This window comes from Odontesthes bonariensis, chromosome 13, assembly GCF_027942865.1.
Source record: "Odontesthes bonariensis isolate fOdoBon6 chromosome 13, fOdoBon6.hap1, whole genome shotgun sequence".
NCBI classification, from domain to species: Eukaryota; Metazoa; Chordata; class Actinopteri; order Atheriniformes; family Atherinopsidae; genus Odontesthes; species Odontesthes bonariensis.
This window is the reverse complement of record NC_134518.1, coordinates 30,709,858-30,734,514: the sequence shown is the minus strand read 5'-3', so window position 1 is coordinate 30,734,514 and position 24,657 is coordinate 30,709,858. Positions and strand designations below refer to the sequence as shown.

General features: G+C 39.7%; 1 protein-coding gene across 8 annotated transcripts in view; it reads left to right on the top strand.

Moving 5' to 3' along the window:
* LOC142398005 (LIM and calponin homology domains-containing protein 1-like) overlaps positions 1 to 24,657 on the top strand; it is an 87,537-nt gene that overhangs the window by 33,786 nt on the left and 29,094 nt on the right. For 6 of the 8 annotated variants that reach the window (XM_075481929.1, XM_075481927.1, XM_075481928.1 and 3 more), the window contains exons 2-7: positions 1,183 to 1,253; positions 5,537 to 5,606; positions 12,688 to 12,794; positions 18,444 to 18,474; positions 21,509 to 21,619; positions 23,205 to 23,403. In XM_075481929.1, the coding sequence (XP_075338044.1) occupies positions 1,183 to 1,253; positions 5,537 to 5,606; positions 12,688 to 12,794; positions 18,444 to 18,474; positions 21,509 to 21,619; positions 23,205 to 23,403 (589 nt within the window). Of the gene's footprint in view, positions 1 to 1,182; positions 1,254 to 5,536; positions 5,607 to 12,199; positions 12,340 to 12,687; positions 12,795 to 18,443; positions 18,475 to 19,091; positions 19,354 to 21,508; positions 21,620 to 23,204; positions 23,404 to 24,657 lie in introns of those variants that run through there. The other 2 variants (XM_075481931.1, XM_075481930.1) reach the window with 2 other exon arrangements.

The following is a 24,657-nucleotide window of genomic DNA, read 5'->3' as shown; positions in this document are numbered from 1 at the left end:
TCAGAAATTAGGCCTACTGTTGGCCTACTCATTGACATAACAGCAGTACATTTCTTTGCAACAGGTCCAGAGTCCCCAAAGAGCCAAGAAGCTGACATAAACATACTGCCAGGCCAGACACTCTACATCTCTGCACTTTTTCCCACAGCTGTGCAAATAAATTTGAAAGAAACACTGAGGAAATTTAATCTTGTAATTGTTTTCGCTTCCATGCCAGTAGACCAAAGGGGTCTCCTGCTTTTATGGCCAAATGTGGGCCAATGTTTGTGAGAATTAATGGTTCTGAAGTGGAGCTGGTCTTAAAAGCTATGCAACACAAACTTTCCAGGAGCTGGGCCAATTATTTCACAATTAGTGTTTATCCCTGCACTAAAGATGTTAGTATTCATGTTTGGCTTAAGATGTATTCCTGGGATGTCCCATTCACTCACCTACCTTAAAGTAAAGCATGATGCTTGAGCTTAAGGTTTCAATTCAGTTAGTTTCAGAGGCTTTGCTGCAGCTGAAGCTTGTAGATTTTTAGAGCGTGTGCAGCTTAGCAGCCTCAGGATTTGTATGCTTGGATATTGAGTATTATATATTCAGGAAGTCTCATTAGAATCGAGGTCTCTTTACATACACATGGTATCATAAGAATGGCAATAATTCAGTCAAACAACCATCCCACACACTTGACCACATAGGTTAAAACAAAATGTATCATGACCAATTATATGCATTTGTATGTGCCACAGTATTGTTCAAGAAAATGCAAACATGCCTTTCTGATGTTTTTGTGATGAAAGGACATGCAGGCTGGCTGCTTCTCCTCCTCAGAGGGTCTGAGGAACTATTACCCGATTAAATCCCCTGTCACAACATATTAGCCTGCCAGAGCCATTTGGTTGGGATGATTACAGCTTATGTCAAGCTTGTTAGTGTTTAGCACTGTTAACCAGAGAGGAACTTGATATACGGCCGGCCACTGTTCATGCACTTCTCCGTACAATTCAGGATTTACTGCGAAAGAAAGACACAAAAGGGGGTGTTAATAAAGGTTGTTGCCTTGTTTTTCGGTTTCTGGTTGCAGAGGTTGTTTGTCTGAACCCTGCAACTATTTACTCATGTTCTCTTTCTGTTTTTAACCTGAGGCCCTCTCACTGTCACATATTGCTAACTTACTCTATTTTTGTCCATCTGTAGGCTGTCACAGGAAGGTGTTTTGGTGACAGAGATTTCCGAGGAGGTTTGGAGAATGGAATACTGCTCTGCGAGTAAGTTTTGGCTGCATATATTTATCTCTTCATCCAAGTGAAGTCGAAGTTGTTATTTTTTTTTGTGTGTGTGTGTGTGTGTGTGTGTGTGTGAGTGTTGTAGTCATTGTTGCTCTCATGCTTTTAAGAGTAGATAAGGTTTTCTTCCTGTCATAAGTTTACTGGCTATTGTTCACTTTGGCTTTTTGTGGAGACTTCATTCAAGGAGTCGAGTTCCATGGATAAAATAAAATTTATTCCGGCTTTTTCAGAGAATGTTTGTGTACGATATGTGACTGACAGTGAGTAAGAATAATCGCAGTATTAGAGGAACATTCAGGTCTGATCGGACTCTCTTGTATTTGTCTTGTTCCAGATAACAGCAGTGTCCCTGTAAACAGGAAGGCAGTGTCTTTTCAGAATCCATTCTCCTCAGTTTCATAATGTCCTGGCAATTTATATTAAACCAGAAAAGGAAAACAAAGACTTTAATGAGCCTAAAATGGGTGGTTCTGAATTAATTGGAAGAATGTTTGCTGTGAGGCAGCTTTTTGTTTCACCGGTGCACTGATTTGTTACGAGTGGCCGAGGGATCATAGAGACTGATGTGCTGTTAGATTGTGCTTCAGTGTGACTCTTGAACTGTCCTCTTCCTATCCACATTGAGTGAGGTTACTGAAATGAAACCCACTTGAACTCACTTGAACTTCCAGTTATACAAACCAAGCGTTTAGACGGTTTTTATTGTGAGAACAGTTATTACATCCAATTTGGTTGTGTTCCTATTGGTTTTGTAATTTCTGGATTCGGGGGGGTTGTTGCACATTTGTACTGAACAATAGCAGATGTATTGCGTCATAAGTCTTCTCACCACTTCTGAACTGTCTTTTGGGTACTGCGCACAGGATGTAGGACATTATTAAAGAAATATGGTGTAAAATTGGCCATGTCCAGGAAAGCAGAAAAAAAGTACAAAGCAGTAAACATCAGCAGCACACGGGCTCAGTACCAGACAATTGCTGCTCTGTTCTCACATGCGTTCAGTTTGATGTGACTAAAAGTTTGTCAGGGGAGCCGACAGCGTGAAGACTACAATCACAGTCAGATATTTAGATAATCGTCCTGGAAATGAATACCATGATGGCAAGACTGGGACTTCACTGATTTCTCGACATTAAACATGTACAACATGCATCTTTAAAAGCATCAAGCGCAAGTATATCACACCTTTTACCCAGTTGCACCTTTACAAGATGCTTTAGATAACCATTAACAAGACTTTGTGAGAATTCTGTTTCTATAGTTGACTGCTGCTTGGCAGGATTTGTACGATCCAGTTAAATTTGTTGGTTTTCCAACACGGACATGCGTTTATCACTTGTAACCGTACGTTTTCAGGCCACGATGAGCTGGTCATCTCACAAACACAGTATATTGCAGGTCAAATGAAACAGGATGGTTCTCATTATGTGTGCACAGACACTGATGGTAACCTCAATGTTTGCGTGGAAGTTCTGCTCTAAGTTCAGTCGACTTCATGACCCCCTTTTATTGACATCATCTCTTCTTCTGTGGATACGTCAAATCGTTTAACCCATTTAGGCCGGGAAAGCATTGCCGCATTTCTACCTTTAAAGCCGGGGGCGCTGTTGCATTATTCTACCATTAAGGCCGGGAAAGCGTACACGTCTTTTTCAGATGGTAGCGATTGTGAGGAGTTTCTTGGCTTTGATGATGCTGATGAACGTGCTGACCCAATTGATCGAGATCTATGGCTAGCACATATGTTTGAAGATGACGATAACGACGAGGATGATTTTGAAGGGTTTGAATGTGAGTGGAAGACTGACAATTACCACCGTAATCGACGGAGAGATTTCAACCGCACACCAGCGGTGAAAGTCGATTTACCTGCAGATGCCACACCGTTGCAGGCATTTAATCATATTTTTACTGAGGAGCTTTGGGCGCATCTTGTTTCCGAGACGAATAGATACAGTGAGCAGGTACTTCAGACTCCAGCTCGAGCAAAGATGGCAAGGTGGTCACACGTAACTGTGCCGGAGATGAAAACGTTTATGGGACCCCTTGTGCTGCCAGTACGAAGAGATTACTGGCAATAAAATAAATAGATAAATAAATAATTTAAATATAAAATTAAATTTTATTTTATTTTATTACTGTTTTCTAATTGAAAATAGTGCTGTTCCTGCACTTTACTTTTTACATTTTCTATTTTCGTGAAGGTGTATGTAAATAAACTCAATTTCCAAAGAAAGCCACAGGTGTAAGCTCTCAAATACTTTTTGAATTTTGTTTCTGTCTGCTACAGAGGCTGTGAAATCAATCAATCATTTAGCAGGCGTTGACACAATTGTTGAATTTCCAGAAAAACGTCAGGTTTTAGGGAGTCTTCCTGAAATTGCCCATAGGTTTTACAGGCATTCTTTTCCAGGCGTTTTAGGCCTAAATGGGTTAAGAGCAAATCTTAAAGACTAAAAGACGGACTGTTTTTTTGTTTTGTTTTTTCCCCAAAATTTTTTGCTTTTGAAAATATGAATTATTAAATTATTTATAGGGTTATTCTGTAATGGTAGCATCAAAATGAACAGAGAAATACGGTTAAATCCATCCATCCATTTCCAACCGCTTATCTCTTGTGGGGTCATGGAAGCAGAAGGTCCCGACATCCCTTTTCCACAGTGACACTCTCCAGCTCCTCCTGGGGCTTCCTGAGGTGTTCCCAGGGCAGAAGGGATATATATATATATATAATCCTTCAGGCGTGTTCTGGTCTGCTTCAGGGACACCTCCCGGTTGATCATGCCCAAAAAAATCTCCAAAGGGGGGAGACCACAAGGCATCCTAATCTGATGCCCAAACCACCTCAGGTGACTTCTTTAAATGCGGAGCAGCTACTTTGCTACTTTCCACCTCATTTGAAAAACAAAATCTATTCTGAAAAGACAATCTCACAAACATCTGTGGCAAAAAGCCGTATTCATGATGTCTCACAGTTGGTTGACGCTTTGACCCAGTGAGACGGATTCACATGCAGTCTACAAGTACTTCAAATTATAACGGTGAATGAATGAATCCTCTTGTACCAACATGACTCGAGCGAAGCCAATTATGGCTTTTCCTTGTAATCCTGGCCACAGAGGGGAGAGCAGATTGAACTTCCTGAGATGGAGCTTGTTTTGAGTCTCAGTAAATCCACAACTTAAGGACTCGGATGTGTTCCTCTTTTCCTTGATACACTATGCATGTTTGCTTTGTCTGTGTTTAAAATGCAAGACGCCAACATTTAAAACTGACTGGGAAAACAAATAATAGATAAATAGAAATAAATATACATGAAAAAGGGAAAAAAAAGTTAGCTGGCAGACATTATTTGGATTCCAGGCACTCCTTTTAGAGTGGAAATATTATTTTCACTGTTATGAGTCACTCTCTCCAGATACACACCTACATGTGTAGTGCATGTAGCACTATCTAGAAACCACCAATCTCCTTGGTTTTTATTTTTAGTTGATATTGGAAATGTACAGTACACCAGGACATCACTAGCCACTAACAGGAGTAGGACATGAGACAGGCACGGGGAATAAGATTTCATTAAAAAGGCATATTACAGCACTTCATCTCGGAATTACTGCGGCAATGCTATGAACATCACAGGCTGCTGACATCTAATACTCGGCATCCAGGGCTGGATTTTCCCTTTTACAAGTCAGAGTTATTATACTGCTTCCTCTGATGAAAGCCCACTCAAAAGATGAAACTGGAGACAGAGGGAGGAAGAGCGGGAGAGGTGGGGGCTCTGAAACTGCTTGTTCATGGCTGAAAAGCAGGCGTAGTGTGAAGGAATGTAATGTAGTTTCTCTCAGAGAAATGCTTGAATCTATGTATGGAATCCTAGATAAAAGGAGAGTTCTACCTCTTCACATGTGTGGGTCACTGTCGTACACAATCTGCATTAAGAAGTTTACAGATCCCAGAAGTTGATGCCCCCCCCCAAACAACTGCATTGATTGTCCCTTCTGCTTTAGGATCAGTGTCTTTTATCGACCTTCCAGATGCTACTTTAGGACCTTCAGGGTGTTTTCATTTCTTTTTTGTTTCCTGCCTTTTCTCTGAAGAGACAGTTTCACACACTTCACTTTGGCTGCACTTACTTCACTCTGTTTGTACTAGGTTTACACTTTATGATGTAGCCTATTCTTTAAGATGTGCTTCTCAGCTTGCCTCTTATACAGGTTTTAAAGGCATACATTTTATTTCTCCTCTGTGTCTTTTGCTAGGTTGCTGAGCTCCATTAAACCTGGCTTGGTGAAGAAAATTAACAGACTTCCAACACCTATAGCTGGCTTGGTAAGTCCTTTAACCTTGTGTTTTACTAAAGCTTTGGTCAACCAACCCCTTGGTCTTCTTGAATCTTTTTGTCAGGTTCTTTTTTCTACATCTATATGACATTGTGTTATGTCTGTCTCCCTTCCCTTCTTTTTTCTGTCAGCATGTTCAGTGACACTCTTATCCAGGGCTGTCTAATGTTACAACTTGCTGTAACCTGTTGTCATTTCCTCTAAACAAAGTGAAAAACTTGATATGACATGGTACAGTGGCATCTTTTGTTGGGCTTTGCATGGCAGACCCAGCTTCATCTAGTAGCTTCATATGAAAGCAAGCAGCCTAAAGTTCTGCAACTTAAATTCCAATATAAAGTTGCCGTTGTGTCTTTTTTGTTGGCTAAAGCTGTTGCTTATAAAAATTTAACCTAGCTGCAATTTACTGATTTGATCTATGAACAAGTTATTAAAGCTATTAAAGCTTAAAAAGGGTTAAGAGTAATGCTGGACCTGGTGCTCTACATATCTGAGCCATATTGATTTTAGTCATTGTATCCACATCTTAGGAGGGAATATTTACATTAAACATTTGTTTATTTTCCCCAAGCTAAAGGTTGTTCTGCGATATGTCAACAAAATGGGTTTTTATGCACTGCTTTCTGTATGAAAGAGGACCAGGTGAAGTTCTACTGCATTGATGATTATCAGGATTTAGTGTTTGTTTTGTTTTTTAAACCAACAAGAAACAACTTTTAAATTTTAGCATGCCACGAGGACAATTCATCTTACATGCAAAGAAAGTTGAAGCTTTTCACATCATTTTAAGCTGCATTGTGAAGAGCTAAGGTTGTCATAGAATTAGCACTGAAAATGCAAAAGCTTGCTTGCTCAGTGGGTGGAGTAAGAGTAACTGTAACCTGGATTCACATAAGCATTAGGTAATGGATGGATGCGTGAGTGCCTTGTGTCTACACCCCCAACTCACCCACTGAAGCGTTCAACACTGATTTAGTGGGTTCGACAGACATCTTAAGCTTGCAGGTGTGTAATCAGGGTTCAGTTAAAGATATTTGCTGCTGAATGATCTCTATTTTAGTGTCCACAGCCAAGTCGTCCATCAGCAGTCATGTGTGATACTGAACCCTCAACAGCTCACTTGTTCTTGGGTTAAACAGCTCTGCATTGAGGCCGATCATCTGTAGACTTGTTGTCCGTTAATTATTCTGGATTGCAGCATCAGTGGGAAAAATGTGTTGGAGAATACTGTCGTCCCTGCAATGAATATTAAATGCTGTTGTCTGTGGTTTGGCTGAAGAATCTTAACTTTATGTCTTGCTTTGAATCCCAGCCTGTGAATCGCAGTATATCTGAACACGGATACATTTCAGTTGAGTACAGTGTAATACAGTAGAGCTCTTTCATAATGATATAAGACCTTGATCTGAATGAAGTGGCCTTTCAGAACCAGCGCTCACATGTAAACAGACGCTCGTGAAAGTTGATAGTTTTGGAGCTTCGCTCACATTTAATTAGCTTCCATTTTCTCCCTTATTTGCTCACCAGAGTATTACTTAGTGCTGTCTTGAAGATGTTTTATGTCAAAATTAAATGTAGTTTTTATTTTAAGTCAAGAAAAACAACCAGATCTAAATATAATTGAAAAAGAGAAATCCAACTTAAAATTGTAAGTTTAGTTGGATGCTCTGGTCTAATAAGGATCCTAACCAAGTTTTATCCGAGTGATTACTTTGATAATATTACCATGGACTTGCCTCATTTTTCATACGCATGGCATGAGCTCTGTTCCAGATGTTACTTAAATTAACCCAATGGGTTCCACACTTTGAGGCATACAGTTGTTCCATTTCACAGCCGCAGTCAGCACTCGATATTCACATTCAAGGAATAAGAAACTGTCGTCACAGAGTGATGCATAAAAGTTACACACATTCAAATCTGTTGGTGTTTAGTGCAACTTTCAGGATGATGAGCAGAAACTTTTCTTAACCCTGTCCTGAAGTTAATTGCATTATTTTTTTAAGTTAACGGTTCACTTTGGTGTAATTAAGAATATGAAATTATTCTGATCATAAGTTCCATGTTTGAGGATGATTTTCTCATGGTGTATAGAAGCTCTGGTACGTAAGGAACATTTTTTCTCAGATTTGGATATTATTTGGATCACATTGTGATCGGCACGCATTACCTTTATTAACACAGGAAATCTGTGTGTTGGGGCATTAGCTTTGCCAGAAAACTCGTCATCCTCCCAACTTCATGCGGGGTGACTATATTTCAGGCCACCTAAGAAAGTGAAGTGTCAAGTTTAAAGTGATTGGATGAGAGCTTCTCATATTTCAGCAAATTTTTTTTGTGCCACAATTTCACAATTACTGATTACTTTAATGTGTTGCATTTCAGGAACAACTGTACAGTTCAGTTAAGTTAACACATAGTGTTAAGTTGAATCGAGTGACTTTTATCATGGCAGAGTGTAACTTTTGTACTTAGCAATATACAATGAAAACTATTGATCTTTAAGATAAATCAGAACTGTCAAACATTAACAGCAGCAAAAAAAAAAACTAATACTTTTTTTTTATAAAGCTTATAAAGTTTCTGAGAATGTTAAAGGAGCGACTTTCACATTTTCCATTGAAGCCTTTCAGACTGTTAATCTGTTTGTGACGGCATACAATATTTGCCATCTAAAACACCAGTTATTGATGCATTCAATAACCTCACCCACAAAATATTTGATTATCCCTCAGATTAGGCTGCTGCAAACATGACATAACAGTGAATAATTGGCCCAAAGGAACAATGAACACCCCATTAAAGACATTCTGTTTACATAAGTAGTTTGAGAACAACCTATAAGAGATAAAAAGGAAAATTACACCCCGGGGGTGTATTTCTATCCGAACAATGTGACCCTTTCTACTCCTAAAGTTTCATAATTCTGTCTCACAAGTTCCTGTGGCTTTGCAGGGATTTTTTTCCTTCCACTAGGCTGCGATTAGAGGTGAGAAACGCGTAAACAAGGGGTCTGCTGTTATCTGGCCCATCGTAATAAAACAGCCAACTCTCCTTTCCTTTTCCTGTTTGGGGGGCTAATGGGAAAATGAGTCTCTGTGGAGTTTAGGCTGTTTTGTAATCAGATCTGCCACCACAGTGCTTTGGCAGCTCAACCTGCAAGTCTCCGTGTTCATCTGAACAGGTTGGTTGGGACGTGCTCCGTTTCCAGCCGTCTCTGGGTCAGATTTTCAGTGTGTAAATGGTAATAATTCTCATGTTGAAGAAGGTGTTTTTCCGGACGTCATGTTTGCAGCGTTAGGCAGATATCTTAAGTGTTAAAAACCACATGTAACTTAAAACCCCTGTATATTCCAGCTGGACTGATTTTCATCTAACTTGTCCTTCGTTTTCTTGAGATCATCTCATGTTTATTCAAAGCACATAGCAGTGTCAGAATTACAGCAAGAATACATTATTTCCAATTAAAGTAAAAAAAAAAAAACAGAAGTAAACTTACTGTAAGCGCACTCAGTTAAGTAGATTTTCACTGTTTGTGTTGAGATTTAAAATGAAAACACATGGAAATGTAGTTGATGTAAATCTTATTACAAGTCAATTATTTCTTATTCTCTGAGATTGAAAAAAATCAGTGAACAGGGGCTTTGTTTCCTTGTTAACCTTCAATATCCCAATGCTTCTATAAACACATTTAACTGTCATTCATTTCTGTGTGCAGACGCCCAGTTTCCAGTGGCAGTGACCTGTAAATCACTGTGAAGTCATGCTTCCTTCTTTCAGAAACGCACACGTACTTTCTCCAAATACCTACTAAATTATCCTGTTTACTATAATGTTAATTACTACTAAATGAGCCGATCTGATCATCGGTTGATGTTTGTTTTTGTTTAAATGGCACATTCCTGCCACTGGAATATCATGACAAATGTGGGATGAAACTGTTAAACTACTGAAGTTGTAGTTGAAATCGTCAGCACACCAGTGAGATGCCATGAAGTGCTGTGAATTACAGCTTCAATTTCCTGCAGTTTGTCAAATATATCTCTAGAGGTAGAAGATTCCACCTTGTCTTATGTGTAGGTTAAAGTAGGAAAAGAGACGGCAGGTAATTCTAGTTCTTTCTTTAGTTGCTGATTTATAGGGCAATGCTTTTGATCAACAATACAACGATATGAGAAAATATCTTTGAAGAAAAGGCTGTTTGCTCTCATTGACATTTTCAGGTTGTTTTTTATGTCAATTTTAAACATTTTTAAGTTTTTTAGAAGGAAAAAAAAGTGTCAGGTTTACTATATAATTGTGCCAGTAATACTTTAGCTGTAGGAAAAGATGCACCGTTGTCATGATATTGAGACATTTAAGTCTATGTATGCCCTGGGTTTCAGAGAATAAATTTTGTGCTTTAGAGGAAACCGTCATCACGTCTCATTTTTGGATTCTTTTGTTCGTACACCTCCATGTTAGTTCAGTCTGTACACTAGTCTGTGGTCTATGAACTTTGACAGAGTACAGCTGTTTCAGATTAAACACCGCAAGTCGTGAACTGATTAGGTTTAACAATGGCAACATTTTACGCTTGCTATCACATTTCTTTTTAATATGAACTTTTTGAACCTCTTATCACACATATAATATGATTATTATTTTTTTTTTTTTTTTACAATTTAGTTTAAAATAAGTGCCCATGTCATACAAACACAAAACGTCATTATCTAATTAAAATTTGCTGTGGTTGACTAGTTAATAAGGCTGGGTTAAAGAAAATGTGTTGCCAATTCGAATCAATTTTCATTTGAAAAAGTCCAATACTGTGTTGTTGCACGACTAGTTTCACATGTCTGTGGAGAGAGGGAGAACATGACGGAAGCAGCATCGTCACGCCTGAACTCACATGAATGGAAAGTATGCCCACCCAGAGGAAGAAAGCTACCTTTTTTATTAAAGTGATTTATTTTTTTCTTTTATAGCCAAGCCAAGTTTGTGCTGAAGCAGAATTATTTTAATCAATTCAGCACATCAGTAGCAGTAACCAGCCCCACTGGCTAATGAGTTTGAGCATGAGCACAATCTGTGCTGACCACGACTCTCCCTCTAGTTCACTGCTCAGTGGTTGGTGGACTTCTCTTTTAGCTCTGAATCCGAAATGATGATTATGGAGTCATTTTTTTCAAAATTTTCTTGTTCTATGTCTATTTTTTTGTCTATTTTTTTTGTAATTGTTGCACTAAAGAGAGTGAGGTGTAACCGGAGTCAAATTCCTCGTGTGTGTCCACATACCTGGCAATAAAAAGCGATTCTGATTCGGATTCTGATTTTTATCCGTGTTTAAAAGCATGTATTCACTAAGAGTAAGCACAGGTGTGCATGATGAAAGCTAGCAGGTGTCTATTTTAGATCTATATTGCTGTGATAAACTTTTATTTGTATCACATTTACCATTTTTAAAGTGAATGTTTGCTTTTTGAATTACTCGTATCAAAGACGGAAATGTGAAAAACTCGAGCGTTCAGTTTTGGCCAGAACCATCAGTTTTTGCAACCACATCAACTGGACCATGTTATGGTGATGTTAAAGAAGTGGTTCCTGCCATATCACTGGTCGTATGTTTCTTTATATACTTGCAATATGTCTTAGAGAAAAAAAATTGTGCTAATTACAGTTTATTTGGGTCATATTTGGATCTGTTTCTTGGATACTTTGACAAAACGTTTGGAAGTCCTCACCTAAAGGAGTCGTATCTTGTTTCTTGTATCTAAAATAATAAATATGTAAAGTATGAAAGCATTATATTGTTTGGAACCAGTTGATCTGATGACTTTTTATTTTGAGGTAATAAATGTTCTTGATCCACTGTCCAGTTAATCTCACTGTGGGCGTGTTTTCACAGAAGTGAAACTAGTTGGAGAAATTGCTGAATCCTCTGTGTGTGTGTGTGTGTGTGTGTGTGTGTGTGTGTGTGTGTGTAAGTGTTTGTATCAGTGGGTGGGGTTGCCTTGCCAGGAGAGCAGAGATGGCCCTGTCCCAAAAACACAGGAAGCTGCAGGGTGGGTTTGGAGGGGGTGTTTGCTCGAAATGGGAAAGGATCGTGAGAACAAGTGTTTCCAACTGTGCTTCTTTATGTATTTGTTGCCATGCGTGTATTCTTATGCCTACTTTTGAATCTAAGTACCAAGAGGGGTCCTTTTAAATTTTTTTTTATGTTTTTTTGCTGAATTTGTTTTATGTAGATTTAAGCACATTTTGTTTCAGCATGTGAGAAAGAAAAAGGGAGAGTGCTTGGGACAAATGGGGTGGGGAGGAAATGGTGACACCCTGAGAGGGAAGGGCTTAGGTTTTAGGCCTCTGAAAGATAGAGACACAAAGACGAAGAGAACCTGGGAACAAGAGAGGGGAACTTAGCTCAGGTTGCATTCAACAAAGAGTTTGTCAGAGAGGGAGGGCGACTGTGATGATGGGGAAAATGTGAAATGTAGGAAGAGCAGGAAAAGGAATAATCAAGGAAAAGCAGGTGGATGATGAGAGTTGGATAAGAGGACGGAAATAACTGAAGAAAAGCAAAGGCTCACCAGTGAAAGTTGTTGCAATCTGAGAAAGGAGACGTACGAAACCTGGACATAAAACCTGGTGGTATCACCTTTCTGTTAAGCAGGTATCCAGATTTTCATGTTGGACAGAGACTGCTTGTTCATGTTTGGGTGGAGGACACAGAAGACCACAGATCGGTGATATGACACATTATACTAAACCTCTGCGGTCAGTGTGTTGGTTCGCCTGAAAGAGAAACACTTTTAAATTTATATAATGGAAAATAAGGATATGACATTTTCTCTCATTAGCTGTTTTTGTATGTATGTATCGTACAACTTTAATAGAGAACAGTTTGAATTTCACTTATTAGTATTGAGGAAGTCAGACTTTGAGTTCTGTGTCAGACCGTCTGTTTTTCCCCTGTTCTGTTTCCTACAATTATAAATTCAAATGCGTCCTAGTTTGTCTTGAGTGTGCATGAGTTGATACCTTGTACAGTGAGAGTATTAATCACAGTCAAACGTTGTGTGACATCTACACAGGACAACCTCAGTGTGTTTCTATGTGGCTGCGAGGAACTAGGACTGAAGGGCTCACAGCTGTTTGACCCTGGAGACCTGCAGGACACATCGACACGCCCCACTGCCAAGTAAGACTCAAAGCATCCGTGTTTCCTTACTGTTGAAAGGGTTTGTGTATGTGTGCTGATGTGCATCTCTCACTTCCAAATCCAATGATCACCGTTTCCATAGCTGCATAGGCCAGCTGAGGCCCATGTAGTTGCTATCGTGTTTAAACAGATAAAACTATCTTATCAGTGGTGGTAGAACAAGTAGAAATGAAAGTTAGCAAGCCTTTACATGCTGTTATGGTGGATTCAATTGTAAATTTCAAACAGGTAAATCCCACATAGAAAACTTTAAACATTTGTTCAGTAGGAAGTTCTAATTTTCCTTTGAAAAACTTTCCAGTTCTGTGAGATTTCATGCTTTACTCTTTTGGGGTTTAAGTTGTAGAAATAGCATCCAGCTGCAGCAGCTGTCTTCTTTTTAATCTACAGCATCAATCTTGATGTTTGCTTTCACAATTTGTGGGTTTATTCTTGAATCGTTCCTTTACTGTTGGCAGTGTGCACATTGCAAAGGTAAGTTATTGTTTAACTTCGCCAGTTTACATTACTCATTCTCTGAAGTGTTAAGACATTATTTAGGTGGTTTCTAATGATTGTTTTTTGTATTTAGCACACAGGAAAGGTTTTGCTGTAATGACTCTTCCATAAAGGTCATATTTATCCTCCATTTTAACAGTGCTGCCTGTAGACGGATTAGAAGAGCCCATGGCTGTTAATTGTTCAAACATTAATTGTTTAATTAATATCAGTATATTTTCAAACAAAGTGTACAATCGGGCAACACATTTTATACTGATAATCTGATGCTATCTGTTTCCTCTGTGATGCAGTACTTCTTCTCACTCTCAGATCAGCCTCGTCTTTGCCCCTTTCTCTTTGTATTTATATTTGTCAGCAACATGGTGAGCTGCAGACTGCTTACAACTTCTTATTAATGCCAGGTTTTTCACTTAATACCATGTGTTATTTTAAAAGAAGAAATCAGCGATGAATGTTGCAACATGTTGGACAAACCGCATCTAGATGTTGTTGTGGATTGTCACCAGAACAGCCTCACAAGAGCAAACACTCAGTCTGAGTTGCTAATGTGAACTAAGATTGTCAAACAACACTGAATATGTAAAATCTGTGACTGGTGAATAAGGTGTAGCCTTAACTGATGTCATATCAGTTGCCATTTCGTAACCATTGTGCTGTCTGATAGTTGTTACCGGCTGACACTAGTTAACTGTTGTTGTATTGTAATTATATAGTGTTCTATATAGGTTTTATGATGCAAACCACCATTTAAATATTTGGCCTATTTTAATTCAATTATTTTTATTATTTTAATTCCAGATGACAAGATTAAAAAAGTCAGTGATATCTTTAAATTTTCATTACCTGGCCTTTCCTAACTATGTGCACAAGTTATAGCTTTTACAACCTAGTTAAAGGGATAATCCGGAGTAAAATGCACTTTAGATCAATTTACGGGATGATTGGGAGTACATACGTTGAGTTGACATCAAAATCATGTCATTCGGATGTGTTTCTCTGCTGCTCAATCAGAGCCTCTTCCGTTAACAGGAGGCTACCTCACGCGAGACATCACGTCACGTGAGTCCGTAGGAGTTGATTGCCGAGTGTGGAGTAACACGCTCTGGAAATTCACAATTTCGTTGCTGTTTGTTTTACAAACATAGTCCAGTATTTCTTTCGAAAGTGAAATGAAGTTGTATGCAACAGCAAAGCCTAGCTTACTAACAGGTTGGAATTTTGAAATGTCACGTGACGTGATGTCTCGCGTGAGATAGCCTCCTGTTGACGGAAGAGGCTCTGATTGAGCAGCAGAGAAGAGCAGGTACTGGCTTGATTAAATTCATTCTGGACTCTATATCCGACCACATGAAGACCTCGGGACACTTCGGTTTGGCTTTAGGGACCCTCTACTCACTACCACGTAAGTGTTATGTTGTTTGGAGCTGTAGAAGAGGTATAAAAGTAGCATTTTGTAGCGGTGACATGATATGCCCCTCTCACTTCCAGGCTAACGACTTTTGGCTAAAAACGGTCAAATCGAAATTCTCAAAACACATCCGAATGACATGATTTTGATGTCAACTCAACGTATGTACTCCCAATCATCCCGTAAATTGATCTAAAGTGCATTTTACTCCGGATTATCCTTTTAAGGTCTGGATTTGAGCACACATAACGGGTGTATATACAGAGTCACATATATACAGAGTCAGCACAGCAGAGCGGTTTCTCACCCCGACCTCACTGTTCCCTTTAGAGGCTTGCCTCCTCGGAATAAGACATGTCAACAAGATTTATGAATTATCTGAGGGTCTGTAAAATACTGCCGGTGTGCTGTTTTTGCCATTAATTTCTGTGATTGAAAGATTATGTCACATATTTCCTCTAAAGTGGAACATTATAAACAGCACCCTCTTCTCTGTTTGCCACTCTTCATACCTCGTGATGTGCACTGCATTCTTTTTAAGCTAACGGGCTTTCAAGTCCAGGCATGTTTTTGCTGTTTGTATCATTTTGTTACCACAAGGCTGTATTCTATAGAAATTGAAAAATGAATGCTTGTCTTTTACTGTACAAATGGACTGAGAGCTGTCGATGAGCACGTCAGCTGTGGGTCAACAGAAAGCTTGTCTTTAATCTCTGGATGTGTGTTTCTTTGTGTGACTCTGTCACTCAACCTGTCTGTCATTTACCGCATCAGACAATCAAGTAGTTGACTGCAACAAAAATTAGTAAATGACAGTCTGTGGAAGTTTGTGTGAGCCCGTCAGTGAAGGAACAATGACATATCTGTCAGACACAACTGGTCTCTGTCCAAATACAACAAAAGGGTTTGCATCACTCACTGAACCATAACTCCTACTTTGTTGCCTGGTAACAAAGCCAGCTGCACGTTTTGTTTTATATATGCTGTGGGATTGTGCGAATGTGTGGGTGTTTCAGTATGGTTGACGTGCACCGTCCTCATGCTTGCTGTTTAGAACCGAGGCTGCATTCACAGAAGGGTTCGAAAGCTGAGTGAGTGAGATGAGGCTTTGCTGGATTGTGCAGATCTTGGCTGCTTCTTTCAGGAAAAATAAATCTTTGGGAGCACTGGGATGTTTCTGCGTGTTGACATTCCCTATATTATGAGCATGTGTATTTTGACAGTAAACCGATACTGCTGTCAGTTTCAGTAACTGTCAGTTGGCGCCTGTTTTCATTTTGTCATCATGTATCCAATAAGGTTGCAATCTATTGACAAATATTATTTTACCAAGTCAAACTCAGCACTATCTGTGCATGTAATGGTGATGTGGATGTGACAGTTAGATTTGTAAAGGGATGTCATTTTGTGACGATGGTCTATATCATTGCAGATGCAACTACATGGTCATGACTGCCTTAGTTGACACACAGTCTGATTTCAGTGCACAGTTGGTTTAGGTCTTGTTGAAAATGAACAAATCTCTTTCCGTACATGTGTGCACGGCCCCCAGGGAATAGCCATATACGATTAATATGAGGTTTAACATGGTTGTCTGGCTTTTGAGGCAGGTGAAAGATATACAACCGCCAATACTCAAGACCTTGTTAAATTTAAAGGTCCAGATCAAGAAACGGAAACCCCCCCCAAATATTTAAACCTTGGACTTAAGAGAAGCAGTAAACTGAATTTTAGGAGCACCGCCTGCAGGGAGAACAAGTTGCACTTGTACACTTTTTCCTATTTTAGACTCTAGCAGATACTTATTTTGTCCCCACATGTGAGCAACAGTTTGGATTTGAACTAAAGTGAAAACAAAGCTCATTATTGATATGTGATGCTAGAAACTGGCTGAAAGATTTATAATAGCTGGATTGACTCATTCTGTGAAAGATGATTTCCTTCCTTGGAAAAATTCTCTCTCTGGAATAAAAGGGACGTCCGTAGCATGAACACACACCTGAGAGGAAACTGTGGTGTCATTGTTTAAGTGGCTCTGTGTTATTTCCAGTGCTTATGTAACCCTCTGCCATGCAGCGTGCTGTTTTCTTGCACCATGCCCATGGCAGAAGGCAGTTTGTGTCCTTCACACAAGAATCTGCACAGGCATTTACTCATCCCTGAAACGGCTTTGGAGAAGAAACTGTAATGACAGGTTTTAGTCGACGATGAGCTCAGGTTAGAATCATCTCCTGTTCCACAGGGTTGTGGAAACTGATTGATTCCCAAGATAAGCAACAGTCAGCGAGCAGAGAAGAGACAGAAACTGTTCTTCCATCGAGCTTTATGGCTTTGAAATGCTGGAAAAAAGTTCAATGCAAGTTTTATTATACAACCATATACCAGTTGATATTATGTATTTAAATTTGTTTTTGTAAAAGATGACAATAGATTGTACCTTTAACTAAAAAAAAACAAACATCTTTAACAATACTATCTCTGTTCATCACTGATACTGCATTGATAAAGTCAGGCATACCGACTGTCAGATGCTGAAAGAATAGGTAATGGGGGTATATGGCAGATGTTTACACTGGCTGTTGCCTCTGAATGTGATCTAATGTCTTGAGGAATCTCTGGCATGTGTCCTTCAGTTTTATTTGTACAAGGTAACAGCAGAGAAAAAAGAAACCTGTCCTCTGTGTTTCTTTAGCCGACCAAAAAAACTGAACAAAGCAGAAAGGGAGGGGGGTGGGGGTGCAGATCATCCATTCTGGCTACTTCCATCTTCCTCCTCTTCTCTCACTGTCATGGAAAATCCATACAACTGCAATTTAGGTGTTACTTAATTGTTGAGTGAGTTGAGCTCTGTGACCCTCCGGTTATGGGAACTACTTCTAAACTCCCCCATAATGTGCAGTATGAATCGAAATGCTCATTCTGATGTTGTTGGGTGGGTATCTTGTTGGGAAGGAACAGAGTCCAGTTTAAAGACATCTGGGTGTGCGGCCTTTATCTTTTGGCTAAAAGTTGCTTTCCGTTATGCTTTTAAACAGTACGAAGTGCAGTGTCAGCAAAGCTAATGCAAAGCCTTTGTGTACGTGTCTCTGTTTTAGTCTGCTGTTGATTCCTGCTCCTTTGTCTCCTCTTCTTATTCTAGAAGGTTTTATTTCCACTACAGAAGAGTGCGTTGGGGTCAGTTTTACAACTGCCTCATTCCACTCACCATTTATAGCCTCACGTGGTAATCCGCAAGATCCACATCATCTCATTTTGGTAACATCTGTGGCGCTAAGTGGCCGCTGCTGTGGTGTGTCAGCACTCCACCTCTATGAGATCAAATGGCACTTCTTACCATTCAGATACAGCTGTGACGTCTGCCTCGGAGTATGTCTTGAAAAACGATTAACCTGTCAGTGTAGAAAATTGGTTCAAAATGACAAAAATAGAAATCCAAAGTAATTATCAGGTACAGATGTTTGATAATGTGAAATAAAACTATAGTAGTTTAAGTTATGGAACTGTTCCATATAAACTTCAACTTGAAAAAACAACAGAAAGCTTTCTATAGAGGTGTCAGCTTTGTCTGCGTGGGCTGCAGTCACTGCATATTCCTCTACGTTTTCACTAAGTTTTGTTTCTCTATAGGCGTGTGGGAGATGGTGTGTCCTGAAGTTGTCTGCCGTTATATTTCTGTCAGTGTCTCATGCCTCTCTCCCCCTCTTTGTGTCATTCTCCAGGGGAAGTGACTGCAGTCGAAGGCTCAAGAATGTAAGTGTTACCGCTGGATTACAGTGGGATCATTTGTTTGTGTGCTAAATGTATGTTTGTATGGAAACTATTATTATGGCCCACTGTGTCTTTTTGTGCTGTAATTGTCACTATCTATGATTTCAGCTGCTTCTGTAATGCTTCTTCCACTTCTGTTCACCCTGATCTACCCCTGATTTGTTGATCACTTGTCAGAGACTGAATTTTTTCTAGTTTTATCTACTGCATTTGAATCCATTTTCTTGAACTATTTTCAGCTCTTTTTGCTTAGCCTCTTTTTCATTGAGCCCTTTTGAATTTATTTTCCTTTTAGAATTTAGTCTTATTGCATCGGCAATCATTTTCTCTTTCGTTTCTCTGTTTAGCACAGAATTGTTCTGCATTACCTTTCAAACGAAGTTATTTGTATTCTATTTATTTGAGGTTTTGCTGTACTTGTGAATCAGAAAGCCCTGAATATAATGAGGCAGTGGTACAGCTAGGGTTTCAAAAGTAATTCATTTATCTCCTTTTCTAATAATGTCTCTTTAAGAGGTGGAAAGCATAATGCTAGTCCTGCCCACTCTGCAGTCAAAGCAGTTCCACTCTCTCTGCCTCCTCTCTCTCTGTGATGCCGGTTGAGCACTGAACAAGTTGATGTGTGGAGCTGCAGAGCTGGCCTGCTCAGCTAGCTCCTTTAGCCGACTAAACACAGGGACTCTCACCTACTCTCGTCCAGCGTTTGTATTTTTGAATGGCTGACGAATTCCCAGCCACCAGTGCTTTGGCCAGGACCTGCTTGTGTGACATGTTGCCACATTATGGATCTGCCCCGCAGCCTCAGCACTGAGGACTAGGATGTGATAGCAGCTTTCTCTGCAACACATCAAATATTGAGAGGTGAAGGACCTGCACTGAGAGGAATTTGCTGATTTAGAGATTAAGGTGTTTTTTAGCAAACAGTTGTGATGTTAAGGTAAAAAAAAGGTGCCTGGATGAGTGGAATGTTGCTGGATTTATGAGACGCTCGTTTATCAGGTGAAGGTGTGAACTAGATGGCTAATTATGCATGTTTGGCCTGTGATGAATGGTATGAAGGATCTACATTGGTATGTACCTCCTTATGTCTGTGGATTGTACTGTGGACTTAAATGTATGTAGCATGTGCATAGTTTTTGACGCCATCGGTGCACTTTAAGTGGGCCTGCGTGTGTGCATGACACGATTATGTTTGCACGGGGTAAAGGCAGAGGATTGTTGTTTTCAGTCTGTCTGCTCTGACAGGACCGTTTTCAAAGCAGACAGCTGTTGAAACTGATGAGGCAAAGTGACAGCACACATTGCCTCTCTATCAGGCCTGTTGTTTATATTTCTGTCATTCAAAACTCAGTTGGCTTTGCCTTTTTTTGTCCTTTGAACTGCTCTATCTCAGTACTCGTGTCCAGGTTCAGGTTCAGTTTGTTCTGGTTGTCTGGTGGTTGGTTCAATGCTGCTCACATGAATCCTGCAGGCACCGTCATGGATGTTTTCCAGTTGGGATTGTGTTGTTGGGATCAATATGGATATGTTTGAAGCTCAGTAGTAAGCAACTGAAGCCCATTTAGTGTTGACCCAGTTCCACTGGGAGTTGGCATGGATGCTCTCATTATATTGATGACACAGAAGTGTCATAATTTGCTGCACAATGCTGACAATGAAGCGGCTGAAAAGTAGCCATTGCACTTTAGCCGTTTATGTTTTTTTTCTTTTTGAAGTGCCAACAACAGTGGTGTAATGTCTTTTTCATATTTTTGTGATATGACTCCCAAAAGTAGTTTTAATCAGTTGATTTAATTAGAATTCCAGTTGATAGTTTCAGGACAGCTCCAAGATGAAGTATTCATTTCCCAACATGGTTCAAACACAGTGTCAAACAAAGTGACTCATCTTTGTGCTCCCTGATCAGCAGGCCAGTCCCTTTGCTTGTTCTCTGAAGTGACTTTGAATGGCAGAAGTCGTTTGCACTTACAGTATGGCTGAAATAAACACATTAAGCCACGCTGAGCTTTCTTATCAAAGCAATCCCTGTGGGGAGCTGGTTGACATGGACACAGTAAATATAGATGGAAGCACTTTGCCAACAGAGCAAAAGGTGCAGCCCTGTGTGATCTCTCTGTGGCAGAGTCAGTCTCTGCATTCTGCGTTTTAAGCATTTAGCTGACTACAAAGGAACTTACTCCGAATGCTCTAAGCTTCAGTTCCTCAGCCACACTCAGCGTTACTTTGGGGCATTAGGTTACAAATATCATTGCAACAAAACAGAAGCACAGATTCCTTCCACTGTCCTTCTGTTAACGTGTTTGAAAGAGTTGAGACTGACTTCTTAATTTATGCACTCATGGGCTAAAGTACATAATAGTTAATAGTACAAATCACACTAAGCCCTGAAAGGTTGACTAATGTTGGCAGGAGAAGTGTGTTTGACAGGTTTCAGGGCTGAAACAATGAGTGGGAAATGTTTGTCTGGTGTGCTTTTACCATTATCTGTACAATCAATGTTATTTACAACCATTCCATCATTTTAGCTGAGTACTGATTGGTTTGGTTTGAGTTGGGAATCTATTGGACAGTGTGGATCCAAGGTGTTATTTTGAAGCCTAAAGGCTGCAGTGTTGCCATTAAGCAACTGTACTGTTCTTTTTGTTTGCATTTCATTAATAGGATTAGAATTTTAAAGCTATAGTTGGTTAAGATGTACGTATCAAAGCATGCATTATATCTTAGTTAATATTTAGCTGAAACCGAGTTGAGCCTATTTAAAAGATGAGATAAGAGTGAATGAGGGTAAGTTTTACTATCAAATAGGATCTTGCTGTAATTTAGGAAAAAGTTCAGCTTGGCACATACCTGTATCTGTTATCGTTTTCACATCTCATGGTATTCTTTCCGTTTTAAAATTTCGAGAGATTTAATCACGGTCTGTCCAGGTTTATGTTCCATGCTCAACTTTGGTTGAAACTTTCTTTACAAACAAAACATCAGGTGATTTTTATCATGGTTGCTTTTTTCCCTTTAGGTACTGATCACTATCTACTGGCTTGGTCGTGCCGCCAACAGCTGTACCTCCTACAACGGGCCCACACTGGACCTGAAAGAGTTTGAGGGCCTGCTGTCACAGATGCGAAAGGTTTGCAAAGTCATATTTACTGCTTTTCATGGAAAAAGAATCTATTAAAACAACCCAAATCTGATTTGACTACATGGTGTCAGTTTTTGCTCAAGTATCATATTACCCTTCTCTCAGTAATCTGAGCTGGTGACTACTGAGACACCATATAAGCAGCAGGGAGGATTACATATCTGTTAGGACATTGCATATTTCATCCCTGCAGTAACCAAATGTCCAGCCAGTGTGATCTTCGGCGGGTCACACAGTCTCTGCTTGATCACTTACTTTGAGATGCAGTGAATGAATGTTAGTGTCCTGAGATTTCTCAGAAATGACCTCAAGTCCAGTCATGAACCTTCATAAAACTGCACTCTGGTGTAAAATCTCAACATGTGTCCTACCCCACTGCTGTCCAAAAGGATGGAGAAATGTTGGAACTAGTGTGACACATGCACACTGTGCGACTGTGTCTGTGTCATTCATAGCCATGATATCACCCCCATGCAATTTATTCCACAACGTGACAACCCTTTGCTTTTATAGAAAAGCAAAGTTGGTTTCCCAGATGTTCGCACGTCACATACAACTGAAATAAAGCCAAATTTCCATAAAGCAAAATTGTGCAATAGTAAACATAAAAATTGGATTTAAAAATCAAGGAAAGCTCATCAGCTGTCATTCCCAATCAGCAACGCACCAGCCGATACTCCTCCAACAGTTATTAGATAGAAGCTGCCCTGTGACTGAAGATTGAAAAGCAAGAAGCAGGTGGATGTGTCGCCTGGCTGCACTTAGACCTGCTCATTTTTAAAGAGGGAGGTCTAAAAATGCTTAAATAATTCTTGAAACAACCTTTTCTTTTTTATTTAGTTGTGATAGTACCTGACCTTGCAGTTTGTCTTAGTTTAAACTTACCATGTTTTAGATGTTCAGCCTTAAGAATATTGTTTTTGTTCGTCTACAAAAGCAAGGACCCAAAACCTAGTTTATAATGCAAAAGGCTCTGGGTTGAGGCAACAGGAGCAAGTTGATTATTAACTTGTCAAACTCTCTCAGCGTCAACAGAAAAACTGAAATCAATTAAAACGTTGTTGACGTTATTCCATCACCAGAGCAGATCTACGTCACAGTCAGACAATTCCCACACATCACACTATTGCAGAGGAACCTCTGTGAAAACATAAATAATTTTAAAAGGCTTTTTGGGAGCTGCATAACATGAGGTCCGAGGATCAGGAAAAGGAAGTTGTTTGGTCGACAGGAAAGGTCTTTCTCCACCTTCCATTAGTGGCAAGAGGTCACTATTGTGAAGACAGAGAGTAAGACAAGTGATGTGGGCAGGAAATAATAGTGAGTTTTTAAAAAGGTTGTTGGCTAAATGTGGGATGCCTGCAGAGTTAGTTGAGATGTTTGTTTGAGACAGGGCTCTAAGGACACATAACCCAAATTTAAAGAGCTGCAATGAGAAGGACAATGCAAAGAAAATTCCCTCTTAATATTTGGATGCTTGTTGAGTTTAGTTTTTATCAAATGTCATGTTTTATTCCCTGTTTTTAGTTTTGTGTGATTTCTAAAGCTTATGTGTGTGTTGATGCATTCTTAGGAGGCAGAGGAGGCAGAAAGCCCTAAACGCAGCATCCGGGACAGTGGCTACATCGACTGCTGGGACTCTGAGCGCAGCGACTCTCTATCTCCGCCACGCCACGGACGAGAGGATTCATTCGACAGCCTGGACTCCTTCGGCTCGCGCTCACAACAGACCCCGTCGCCAGACGTCCTTGTCACCCGCGGCAGCAGCGATGGTAGGAAGTGGTCATTTACACTGATCTACTAGTTTTAACTGATAATACAGGTGATTAACATGTTCCCCCTTTAAGTAAAAGTTTGCTAGTTATATATCTGCTCAGTAGCCATTGTGTTTTATCCAAAACAGCTTTCTGTCTTGTTGATGACACTTAATTTAGTACTGGCTTTGTTTGGGTTATTTAAGGTATACAGACACAGTATATGGATGACTATAAATGCATATTGTCCTTCTTCTGCTACTGTAATAACGCTTGTTGTTCTCCTGCCTGTGTTTTCTCCGGGCAACACCCAGAATATTGTGAATGCTCTTAGCACAGTGCCTGATTTGGAGTAGATTATTGGCCATTGTTAAATGTTATACACATTCAAATATATTCTAAAGAGAGAGGAAGTTCAGTGCTGATATAGCTTATGTCAAATTTAGCATATGTTGTGGGAGTTCTCCAAACCATTTTTCATGTATTATAGAAAAGAAAACATATCTGCTGTTTGTTCTTTGTCAGAACAAGAGTTACATTTGCACCATAAACCTTCCCTCCCTCTGAAAAGCACCTCATCCATTTTCTTTGTATAATTATATACATCACTTCTACATCACCTTATCTGATATTCATTGTCAAAAAGATTCCCAAGGCAAGTTTCAGTGACAAACGATCACTTCTGTGTTTGAGTTATGTAATATAACCAGAGGCTTCACGAAGCTGACAGCTACAGTTACATCATGTGACGTACAAGTGAAGTCATATGGCTTCATCGTCTCTGTGGACACACTCGGATTTGGATTTGGTTTTTAAAGAATAAAAAGATTACAATGTGCCTACGTTAGTAAGATGATGATTCTCTCACCACATTTTCTCATATGAGAGAGAGAGTTGATGGATAAAGGTGCATTTGTACTTGGTCACTTGCAGTTTATAAATCAGCTCTGCATACCTTCAGAGGTTTACAGTTTGAGGACTGAGCCATGAAAACTTTGTTTGCTCTGTTAGGTCTTTGTTCACTTAACCTTAAAGTCTCGGCAGATTTATTATGTGAATTGTTGGGTATCCAGTCAAGTGCAGCATTTTTAATGAATGAGGACGCGCTTCAACCACAGTTAGTTTTTAGGCTTGCATTCTCATAGTGTTTGTGTCACCTCTCTGCAGGGATTCGCTGCTCTGCCACAACCAGACAAGTGTGTCTCTGTGCTTCATATCCTTGGTTACAGCTCTTTTGCAGTTCTCTTGAAATGTGGACTGAGAGGAGTCGCG